Below are 13,344 nucleotides of genomic sequence, written 5' to 3' on the forward strand. Positions count from 1 at the left end.
TAATAATAATACTACCGATTATTCTGGGGGTGAATAAATACTACTATAATAAAGAGCTTGAAGTAAAAATTCTTTTTTTTTTTGAAAAATAAAACAAGATTATATGTGGCGGGCTGCGCCCGATCAATCATATAGACTATTCTGTTACACTTCATAGATTCTTCCATTTCACTCTCGAACACGTACACTCCGATTCTCGGCCATTCTCAATCGCTGATTCTCAGCCATTATATACATGTATAAATATTCACTCTGATCACTGATTTCTACACTTTCTCTTTCTTTCCTTCTCTAATGTTTTTCTCTTTGTTATATAAGACCTATCAATATAATACTGATCTATTCAGTGTAGGCCTCTTACACTAGAAAAATGTTCATTGTCTTCTTATTAGGAAATGATTATTCATGCATTGTCTTCTCATTAGAAATGATTATTCATTGAGAGATATCTGAATGTGTAATGATGTGTAAGAAAGAGAAACACAGTTAAGCAGACACTGAGTTCTCAGATAGAAGCTTGCTCATCAGTCACTCTAGCTCTGTAATAAGATCTTATGAAGAGAGTAAGATCTTATAAGAGAATGTCAGTGAAAGACCTGAGAGTTCTGACACTCAGATGTATGAGAATACAATTACACTTCTTCAGATATCATACATCTGATAAAATGATATAATCATGTCTAACAATAATATGAGAGAACTCTCGAGCGTGAGCATAGAGATAATATCACAGTGACTTCAAGCAATGTTGAAATTACAACAGCAACAGATAGCAGACATACACACAACTCAATAACTTTAATATGAAGAGATTTAATAATTAACTCATGCAATTTCAACATCTACAGAATTGAATACAAAAGCACTGAAAGAATGCTTAGATGCTTCTGCATATTTTAATGCTTCTGATCTCACTCTTTACTCATTATGAAGAATGGAAGTGCTTGCAAAACTAAGTGTAGATGAAGATGTCATCAGTTCATTAATTAATCAAGATTGATATATCAATGAATAATTAAAGAATCATGTGAAACAGAAGTTTTATTCATGAATAAAAGTATGTAAACCAGTGTTATGAACACCTGACAACATCATCAAATATCTTAATATTCTGTTTCAAGACACTGCCATGTAACAAAAAGTATTAGATGGATTACAGAGTATCTGACAGAGAAACACTTCTCTTACAACATTCATTCCTGACTTCAACATCAAGATTCTAGAAGCAGATGAACAATCTTGAAAGGATTAAATGAAGATTAGCATGCTTAAGAAGATATTGACTTTTGAACTCTTACAGGCTCTTGTAAGTGTAGATAAAGACCAGACTTATGAAGATTTCTGCACACAGCTCCGGACATTGAACAACTGTCTTATCAAGCTCAAGAGTATACAGCACAGTGGCAGAAGATATTACACTTCAGTCACTCATACACCTGCACTGAAGAATAACAATAATGCAGATATCATGAACTGAATAGATTCAAATGTCTATGCACAAGCAAGAGTTTCCACTGTTTGAACAGGCTTCTGAATTCCTGGGATCACTTCTGAAGAAGTTGCTGATTGATATCAACATGAAGTATACATCAACTGTAACTGATTAGAACACATCACTTTCAACTGTCAATCAATCTATGTGTCTCCACACTCAAGAGAAAGACTGGCATCTTCTCAATTGAGAGAAAGATCAGTGTCTTCTCGTTCAAAGAATGAATCAGCACCTGTTCACGCCAATCACATTACAGTGAAGAAAGATTTGAAAGATAATTACAAGAATACTCTAATGAAACAGAGAAAAGATTAGCTTCTGTGCAAATTTATAAACAGAAGATTGAAGAGATTGAATGATAACAATTTGAAGAGAAAATGATAATGAATACAATTCTTGTATCTACTGTGATTGATAATATATATAATATAAAAGCCATGATAGACAGCAGTCTATGCTACTATGCAATGATAAAATCTTCAGTGTATTCTCTTATCAAAACCTCAACTCCTCACAGAATTTGATGATTCGAAAGACATTTGTACCTGTTATATGATAAAGCTGATCATAGATGTGAGAGGAGATCAATGTGAAGATGTCTATGCATATGAAGTTAATAATCTTGATTACAATCTTATATTAGAACTTATCTGACTATCTGAACAAGGCATCTTATTGAATGCTTGAAACAGAAGCTTGATATTCTCTAATAATAATAGAATCCATGAAGATGATATTCACAAGACCATGGATCTAACACAGATCTCTGCTAATGTGTATAAAATGCTCTGAAAAAGAAGTCACTGACAGCAGAATCATGTGATAATCTATTTCATCAGTCTGGTCAATATCAAAAAGACTCTAGAAAAGTTATCTCATGTTATAATAACAAATTCTTGTACAAAACTTTCTCAATAATATTATGATTATCTAGATGTCTTTCAATAAGACAACATTATGAATATACCTTCTTTATGAGACTCAGAAGTGAATCACAGTATTAAGTTAGAAAAGAAGAATGATAAGAACTCTGAGTTATTATGAGGCTCTCTTTATAATATGTCTTGAGATGAACTTCTTCTTCTTCAGAAGACACTCAATGATCTGTTAGATAAGAAATTTATACATGTTAATAACTCTTCTACTGCAGCTTCTATTCTCTTTGCAAAGAAGTCAGATAAAGAACTCTGATTCTGTATGAACTACTGAGATCTGAACAGATTGACAAAGAGAGATTGATATTTCTTATCTCTCATTAATGAAACCCCAGCATGAATCAGATAAGCTTAATAATTTACAAAGCTAGATGTTATTACTGCATTTCATAAGATTCATATCACTGCAGAAGATGAATAACCTACAGCATTCTGAACATATTATGATCTCTTTGAATGAATAGTCACACTCTTTGAACTGACTAATATTCTCAGTACATTTCAGAAGTATATTAACTGAACACTCTGAGATTTCCTTGATGAGTTTGTATCTGCTTATCTAGATAACATTCTCATCTTCACTGATGAATTCAGAAAAGAATATCAAGAGTATGTATAAAGAGTATTACAATAACTGCAAGAAGCAGAACTATCAATTGATATTGATAAATGTGATTTCAAAGTTAAGAGTATTAAATACTTAGATTTCATCATAGAAGCTGACAAGAGAATTTAAATGAATTCTGAGAAGATCTCTGTCATTCTTGAATGAGAAGCTTCACATACTGTGAAAGATGTATGAAGCTTCATTGAATTCACTAACTTCTATTAGTAATTTATATAAAACTTCTCAGATATTGTGAGATCACTTACAGATCTCACTAAGAAAGACTCAGTATTTCAATGATCAGTGAATGCTGAAGCTGCATTTATACAGATGAAGAAGATATTTATTAATATCTCTCTGCTAATAATATTCAATTCTGATTATGAGACAGTTATTGAGACTGATTTCTCTGACTATGTGTCAGAATAAGTGATATTATAATATGATGATGAAGATGTTCTATGATTATATATCTTCATGTCTAAGAAACTGAGTCTCACTGAATGTAATTATGAGATCTATGATAAGAAACTTCTTGTGATTATACACTGTTTAGAAGAATGATACTCTGAACTTCAAAGTATCTCTGAATTTGAGATAATCACAGATTATAAGAATCTCAAATACTTTATAACTACTTATAAACTCACTGAATAACAGATGTAATAATCTGAGTTCTTAAGCTGCTTTCATTTTATAATACACTACTATTCTGACAGTCAGAACTCAATGACAGATGTCTTCTTATAATGAGAGTAAGATATACTATCTGATGTAACAGATACTTGCTGAATGAACTGAGAGCACTGGCTCTTGAATCTGAAGATACTAGTTAATCAAGATGAAACAGCTCATGACACTATATATACTTCTCTGATTAGAACTATTACTGATATCTTAACATCTTCTGAATCTACATTAGATGAGCTATGACATACAGCAGCTTAAACTAATGAACTTCTTCAAACACTCACTGAAGCAGTATGATAAGAAGCATTCTGATTTCTTTCAGAATTATATGTAAGAACTGATATCACAGAATGTTCAATCAATGATAATAATGCTCTATAATTCTGTAAATGACACTGAGTCTCTCACTCTGAATTCTTACACATCTGGATAATGTAAGAGATGCATGATTTATATATAACTGACTATTCAGACTGTGACTAACTGTATAGAATGATCTTCTGAGAGTTCTATTAACCTGAGATATTAAAGAGTATCAGATACTTTATCTGAAACTGTAACTACTATTCTTCTATTATCTTATAAAAGAACTGTAGAAAAGATCTACTGATATCACATAATATTTCTAATAGAATCTGATAAGATGTAGTAATTGACTTCACTATTAATCTATCTGAGAGCAAGAGTTATAGAAACATTCTGATCATTATGAATTCATTGAGTAAAGATGTAATATTGAAATCTTGTAATAAGATGAATACTGAACAAGTCACTGAAGCTTTTCTACAGAGTCTATTCTATTAAATACATGAATTGCTGAGATTTATAGTATTAAATCAGAGCTGTCAATTCATGAGCACTCTCTGAATAAGAATCTGTCAAGTTCTCAAGATTATATACTGTCTGTTAACTGTCTATCACTCTAAGACTGATGATGCATCAGAATGAATAATTCAGACTGTAAAGAATTATCTTTATAAGTTCTGCAATCATTTATAAGATAATTGACATGATCTTCTTCTACACACAGAGGTCACTATCAATGATTGAGATATTATTTCAACAGATATAAGTCTATTCTTTCTTACATATGAATATCATATAAAAGTGTTAAATCTTCTAGAGATCACACAGTTCATACTGAATCTCTGTAGTCTGATTCAAATTGCTGATAATATAGTAATGAAGCTTCAAGATGTCTGTGATTAAACAGAGGTCTTCATGACAACTGTGAAACAAGATTAAGAGAATTAAATCAATGTTCACTGAGATCTCACTGAACAATATAAGATAGAAGATCTGATATGATTGAATCTTAAGAATATATGAATCATATGTTTATCTTATACACTAGATTATCATCATATCAGGTATAAAGTAATAGAAGTTCTAGATAGTCATAACTATTATCTGGACACATTATCAGAGATTTATAATGTATTTCATACAAGCTTGCTCTGCTGCACTATCACTGATTTATTTTCCTCTCAGCTGACTTCTGACTGACAGTCACCAGGCGTCATAGAAGATGATAATAAGCTTGAGTGAGAGATTGAGAATATTCTTGATAAGAGATTCTGTGACTGCAGCCAGTAATATCTTGTGAAATGAGTTAGCTATGATCAACTGATCTGAACTCTGAGTTTCACATTATCTGAAACAGTGACTCTTGACCAATGAGAACTGCTTCTGAAAGAGAGGGATTAATGTGACCAGCTGTGCCTGATCAATTATATAGACTATTCTGTTACACTTCATAGATTCTTCTGTTCTACTCTTGAACACATACACTTCAATTCTCGGCCATTCTCGATCACTGATCCTCAGCTATCACATATGTGTATAAATATTCACTCTAATCACTGATTTCTACAGTTTCTCTTTCTTTCCTTCTCTAACGTGTTTCTCTTTGTTATATAAGACCTATCAATATAATACTAATCTATTCGGCGTAGGCCTCTTACATCATATCTTCTATATTACTTATGTGATTTAGCTTGTGATACAAACACTGATAAAGAATCTTAATATCAAGATAAACAATAATGAGATAACTGATTCTTAAGATGAGAATGAGATAAAAGTGATTACTTAAGTAACTTGTATATTTACTCTGTAAAAGATAATGTTTTTTTAATAACACTTTTCAATATTGTTTTTGAATAATGCTTTTTAGTAACACTACTGTTAATTTTAAATAGATTGACTAATAATTTAAATATCATAGATTTAAAACATTGCTAATATAATTTGTATCTCTTCTAAATAATAATAATAATTTCATAATATTTAATAAATAAGCAAATCAGTCACATTACTGAATACAATACAGAATATTAAAACAGAGTGAAATTCAATATATAAAATAACTATTCAGACTCTTTAATTATATCAGATAATTAATTATTAAGTCTAATACTCTGATTAGAAAAAGATTCAGATATTGAAACTTTCTGATATAAAGTAAACTCAGTTCAAATATATGATTGATTTACTATTTCAGTTTTATAAGATAACTAAGATAGTTTCAATCACTTATATATTAATACTGCAGTCAGTCTGATGAGTGTATTACAGTTTATTTACTTATCTTGAGAAACAGTTAAATCACTTAAAAAGAAATTCAGTCTGAGAAAATACTATAGTACAGACTATTATTTCTATAAGAAATAAACTAGTATATTACTATAGTAAAACTGAACAATCTTTTACAGAGTACTATACTAGAGCAGGTCTACTAGATCTCTTCTATTAAGTTAATATCTACACTTCTCAAGATTGAACAGAGAAGAAATAAGACTTATATATTAAATTAATCTGAGACTACTACAATATCAACTATTAGAGATTTGAATAAGCAGATGTTAAAGATATGAAGACAGTAAAATACAATTCTCTAGTAAGTAACAATCTTTAGTAACACTTTATATTACATAGAACAATAATACTAACTTTGAAACAGAACTTATATATATTAATTGCAACTGAAAATCAGACAAAACTACATACTTATAAAACTAAATTTAACTACTATGTTCAAGATAATCTGATAAATTTATACATTAAATTAATTCTAGAGTTATAAAAAATTATTAAGAGTATGTATTCAACTGTTGTACTAATGACATGTGATATTTTGATAATTTTATTAACAGAGATAAGAATGAAGTGAAAGTTCAGCTCACACTGAGATATTTATCAGCCCCGGTAGCTGAATAGTTAATACAGCCACTCAGTAGCACCTCAGCGTGGGAAACCAAGGCATGTGAGTTTGAAACCCGCAGGGAATACATTAAATCCAGAACTCAAGCACCTCAGGTTTCTAATAAATACAGAGGTGTACAAATTACTTTAATAAATTGCTCTATGTTTCTGAACTGAGAAGTTATTATTATATGAATTTAATTGTCACTTCTTTGTATTTTTCTATGTTCTTGTTATCTTAGCATGATCTCAATACCTGTATTTCCTTCTGTATAATTAACACTTAATCTGTATCTAACATTACACAAGGACTCATCATAAGCTCTGCTTGCATATGAGTATAATGAGAGAAGAAGAATAATAATAATAATAATAAGATATGTATCACTATCACTGAAGACAATTACAAGGATAAACAATTAAGAAACTCATAATTATAAAACATGAAATTATCAGATAGTTTAATATCTCTAATCACAGTATATCAGAGATGTGTAGTTTTCATAAGAAAGTGAAGAATAAACTTACATAAGAATGTATTTAGGTATTTCATAAGTATTATCAATAACTGTTATCAAATTCTGATTATATAAGTAATTACTGAATGAACTGAATAAGACTGAATTTAATCTTCAGTCTCAGTCTCATTTTAATTTTGAAAAAATGATTATCTTTCACTATTTATTCTGAGAAATTACTCTCATTTCACTGTTTTTAAATTAAATCTAGTTATTTTTCACATCATTTCTGAAAGAAATGATTCATTTTCACATTTTTTTGATGCTTGATTCTGATGAGACTCACATCAAGAAATATATAAGATCAGATTAAATGAGATTAAATGTGAAATTCATAGTTCTGCCGGTCAGTCTAGATATAAGTAAGAATTAACTGAGTGTTTTACTTTTATAAGTAGTATAAAATAAAGATTAAGAGTATTTATTTTTAAACCCTGAATTAAAAGAGAAAACAGAGAGATAATAATTACTATTTTAAATCATTCTTTATTTTTATAATTGCAGTTTTTTTGCTTTTTTTCATATATAATTTCATGAGCTTTTTACTGACTTTTATTGAATAGTTGCAGAAGAAGATCAAGCAGTATAATATTCTATATCAGAATATTTACAATTTTAATAAAAAAGACTTTCTTCTTGATTTTCTTTTATACTCTCAAGTGAATCATTTCTATAGAAGCTCTCAAATGAAAGTATATAATTAAAATAGTGTAGAATAATAGTAAAGAATTTATTTTTCTCCTTATTAATATTTATACAAATGAAAATACAATTTCATTTACACTCATTTATTATGAGAAATCAAGAGATATACAAGATATATAGCTTGAAAATTTTGATTTTAAAAACAATCAGATATACTTTACTACTTCAGAAAATAAATAAAATAATAATAAATATAAATTAATCTGATTAAAATAGATGTTTAATTCTCGTATAAAATAAACAGTAAGAAATGATTATTATCTGTTTATAATAAATGATTATTTATCTTATATAAATATAGTATTCATTGATTATACAGATTGAAATTAAATTTTATTTATTATTCTTTTTTCTTATTTTATGCACTGTTTATAGTCATTAAATATTGAAATATTTAACTCATTTATAAAAATATATTCAGATCAACTAAATTTCTATACACATTCTAGCTATAACTTGATTCAGATTACAAAGCAAGATTTTTAACAATTATTTCATACTGTATAAGAAATTTCTACAACTGTGGAAAATATTAAATCTGCTTTTATAATTACTGATATACATTTTACAGATTTTATCTGCATTTTTAAAAAGATTTAATTATATTTATTTGCCCTTTCAGAACTGCTTCAGCAGTGAATATTTATATTTATACAAGTTTTACAAGATTTGATAAAGCAGATAAATTAATATTATTATCAACTTTCAGTTGATATTAAAAAAATTCTTTACACTGAGCAGAATATTACTTTGAACAGACAGATTCTTTTAATAAAAAATAGAAACTTTCAGATTACTTTAAATAATAAGAGAAAATAATATAAATAGAGTAAATGTATGAAATTATTTAATTCATCAAATTTCTCACTTATTAAATTCTTTTCTCTCATTAAAATACATACTGTGAGAGAGTAAACAGATGTTAATAAAGCTGCAAAAATGAATAATCAGATATATAAGAAGAATATAAAACTTTAAGAAATAATTCTTGATAAGTAAAGACAGACAGAGCTTATGAAGTAAAAGAAACAATATGAGAAAAAATATTTAAAAGCTGTTTAATACTATAAAAAAGTCAAAACTGTAGCTGTAGTTAAATATTTTATAAAGAAATAATAGCAAGATGAATAGAAGCTTCAACTGTAAAAAGAAATAAAAGAATATACTGTTAAATATTAAAAAATACAGTTGATAAAATAAATATTCACAGATATTTTAAAAAGATCTATAAGCAAATCAACAGTAAGCTTAAAACACTGTAAAAGCTTTATATAACTTTCTGAAAGCAGTAATAAATGTTACATATAAATCTTTTTAATACAATTAAATAATATTCTTTCTCTGAATTAATTATATACATTTATACAGTGTATTCCTTATATAGATTTAATATTTAATAAATAATATTTCAGCACTCACGCGCCTTTTCAACCGATCCACCATGAACTCGCTCGATTTTTCGAATAAGAACCTGCCGATAGATCCATCGAAAAGCCCTCGATCATACGAGCATTTTGACCCCATCGCCGACCGCATACCCCGTGTGGTGGTGGAGTTATCCAGCCAAACGTGAATCAGACATTGTTCGAAACTCCTGTGTGGGAGTATCCCTCATTCTCCCCTACCACACCACAACCCCGGGCCAGATTGCCATACAAATTGTAAGGTGAAGAGACCTAGCCATATGTGTCAATCTTCTCAATTTTGGAAGATCCCTGATCTGGAATTGTGGAGATATCTGAGGAGCAATCTCTGTGAAAACCCTGTCTCTCTTTGATGTTCCAAAACATCAATGCCAAGTCCAACCCTTGTACCGCCCTTCTCAATCTGGCCCATCCCTGACAGAAAAATACAAAAAGATACCTGAGCAATAATATCAAGTATATAATCAATAACCACTTCTGAAGTGCAATCTCTGCGGTCTGTCTTCAGTGTATCTAGACATCAATACCAAGTCTCACTCTTGTATCACCCCTCTCAATCTGACCCATCCCTGGCAGAAAAGTACAAAAAGATACCTCAGCAACTGTATTTAATACATAATGAGCAGACATAACAACTATAAAATCAGTATATGTCAAGGTCTGACTGAGCCTTTGATCCCTGTACAGTGAGATATATTAAATCTAGTTTTAATATCTCAATATTCAATAGATTCTGTAAGAGATTGAGAACAGTAATATAAGATTTCTATTGAATTTAAGAATTAACTCTATATTAATATAATCATTGACAAAGTCTTCTATTTTAAGATATAAATAATCAGTTTCTCTACATCCTGCTGACAATATTTATATTATTATATAGAAACAGACTTATATTCTCTATAATATCAAGACTCTGAAGAGGAAAAGTCTTGATAGAAGATATACAGTAGTATATATCTTAGCAGTTTCTATCTCATTCTTCTGCAGCAGTTAATGCAAAAAAAAAAGATCTTAGAAATAGTTTTTTACTTCTCTTGAAAAAGTAAGATATTTTTCTCTGAGTTTTATACAATATTCTTACAAAGAATTAAAAACAGAGCTGTTTTCTATCATAATTTCATATTCTTTTAAGTAAGAATTACTTTTTCAGTGACTAAAGAGCTTTCATTAATACTTAATTCTTTTTTACACTCTTTATTAACTGATTTGAGTTGCACACTTATTGTGTGAGAAGAATTGAATGATTTAGAATAAAATTAAATAGTTTTAATCAATTTCTCTGCAAAAAATTGATTTATTTTTTGTCAGTTTTTCTCTCAAAAACTGTCATATTATCTGATTTATTATCAATTGATATCATACTTTTCCTCACTGTATTCTAAGAAAGAGATTGTAAAGATTTTATTGATTTATCTTAAAAATCAATTTTAGTTTATTAGATTCTCTTCAAAAATCTAATCTAGTTACTGAACTAGTGTGAAAAAAATCAGGTGTTTTATATATAAAAGTCTTTTATTCTTTTTTTGAAACAGTCTAATCAACTTTTCAATTGAAAACAGACTTAGAAATCTCTTAATTAAAACAGTCTGATCAACTTTTCAAAAGATTTCAATATATATCTTAATTGAAACAGTCTGATCAACTTTTCATTGAGTGAGAATAATAAGTTCAAAAATACACTTAGTTAATGTGAAAAAAGATGCTTTCTCAAATACTATTCCTGAGATTGAAATTCTGAAGAGAAGAAAGAAAGAAGAAATAGAGAAATAACAAGTTCTTGAAATACAGAAACTTGAAAAAGTAAGCAAGATTCTTGAAAAGCAGTGTCTGAGTGAGATAAATGAAGAAGTTCTATTAATTCTTCATACTCAGGCTAGACAACTACAGAAGATGATCAAGTTCAAACTTAGAATTTCAAACACAGTTTAAAAAACATTGAAAATTTCTAGTACAATCACTGACTTCTTATCTTACTCTTCTTTCTTCTTTTCTACTTCTTCTTCTTCTTTGAATCAGAAGAAAACATATACTCAAGCAGCTGAATCTGCTATCTCTAAATCTGCTATCTCAAAACATGCTCAAAATCCTGAGAAAACTGAGAAGAATAATACTCATACTTCTATTGATAGAAAAGTGAAGAAAAAAATATAAAAGAAGAAAAACTTTCAAATCTTCAGAAATAGAAGACTTATTCTCAAAGTCTTAAATCAGGATATCTTACAAAGAAACAAGCTAAACTCAAATCTTATTTTCAGAATCAGAAATAAACTTAATCAGCAGTTCTTTTCTCAGTTAATAACTGATATTAAAGTTTAAAAATCAGTTATAGCTTCAATTGAGTCATTCTTCTTTGAAAACTCTATCATTCTGACTACAATGCCTGAATTCAGTGCAGAATTCCTTATTCAGAATAAAAATCTCTGAAAATCAGCAGTAGAATCTTTGTTAAACATAATAATTCTATCTGAGAGAGATGAAAAGTGAGATAAATTCATTCTTCATGATATTTCAGTTGAAATTTTTAACTGTGAAGAAGAAATACTACTTCTCAAAAATAAATTAGAAGAATACAACTCTATTCAACTGAGAAAAGAGTCTGTATAACTAAATTCAATTAAGTTCAGACAAAGCAGAAGAAATGCCTCTCTTCTAGTATATATAAAGACACTTGAACAGTCAAAGATCTCTGAAGTAAGAGTAGCAGATTTGAAAATGAGAGTTCATGAATACAAAGACTCAAGAATGAATCTCAAAGCTCAAACACAGTGTTCAAACTATCAGAGATATGAATACTTTGCAATCTCCTGTTTCAGAGACTCAAAATATGCATTCTATATCAGAGATCACAAAACTAGTGAGTATAAATGTGAAATATGCTCAAAAAGAGATGAAATATATTAACATACTCTGCTTAAATGCTCTAATTGTAAAGAAAAACATGCATCTAGCTCAAAAGAATGAATGTTTACTTCAAGAACTCAAAAGAACTGAAGAAAAGATAAAGCTCAAAGCAAATCTAGAACTGAAGAGAATAGTCAAGCCAGTAAACTCATAACTGCAAGCTTAAAAAGAAGAAACTCTCAACTATTTAAATCTTCAAACTTCAATTCTTCAGCTAAATGTAAACAGAATTTGAATGCTCAAACTTCTGTTAAGATTAGAGAATTGAGAAATGACTCTGATAATAAACTAGATATAATGTAAGCAGTTGAGATTTCTACTTTTCAGAATAGTTATAATCTACTATCTGATAATAGTGATTAGATTCTACTCTACTCTCTTTTAGTATAAATATACAATAAAAACAATAAAAAAAGTTTAAAAACTCTTCAAAAATCACATTTATTCAAAATAATGTGAATAGAAACTTAAATTATATTTATTCTTATCTTCAAATTGTATTTGAATAAAAAGTTGATGTTATACTGCTTCAGAGGCTGAATTTTGATGCTGAGCAAAAATATATCATTTCTCATTTAAGCTACTACTGCTTTTTATCTCAAAAGTCTGAGATAAAGTCAAGAGTAGTGATCTATGGAAGAAAGAGATTAAGATATTAATTTAATCTAAGATTTAATATCATATCTGACTCTGATATTCTGATGAGTAATATTATAGATAAAGAGAATGAGCTTGATACTATACAGCTTATAAATATCTATAATGAAAAGTCATTAAAGAAAAATAATAACATCTGAACAATTAATAGAGAATTTCTGAACATAACTTCATCAAGAAACTCTATAATTATAGAAGATTTCAATAC

General features: G+C 28.5%; 1 protein-coding gene across 1 annotated transcript; it reads left to right on the top strand.

Moving 5' to 3' along the window:
• Positions 1 to 12,359: 12,359 nt before the first annotated feature.
• On the top strand, positions 12,360 to 12,541 carry BDBG_18027 (uncharacterized protein; the record flags this gene model as incomplete). The annotated part of the gene is made up of 1 exon (XM_031725620.1): positions 12,360 to 12,541. A coding segment is annotated over one exon (181 nt), but the record flags the coding sequence as incomplete, so codon positions are not given.
• Positions 12,542 to 13,344: the final 803 nt, after the last annotated feature.

This window comes from Blastomyces gilchristii, assembly GCF_000003855.2.
Source record: "Blastomyces gilchristii SLH14081 genomic scaffold supercont1.45, whole genome shotgun sequence".
Lineage (NCBI taxonomy): Eukaryota > Fungi > Ascomycota > Eurotiomycetes > Onygenales > Ajellomycetaceae > Blastomyces > Blastomyces gilchristii.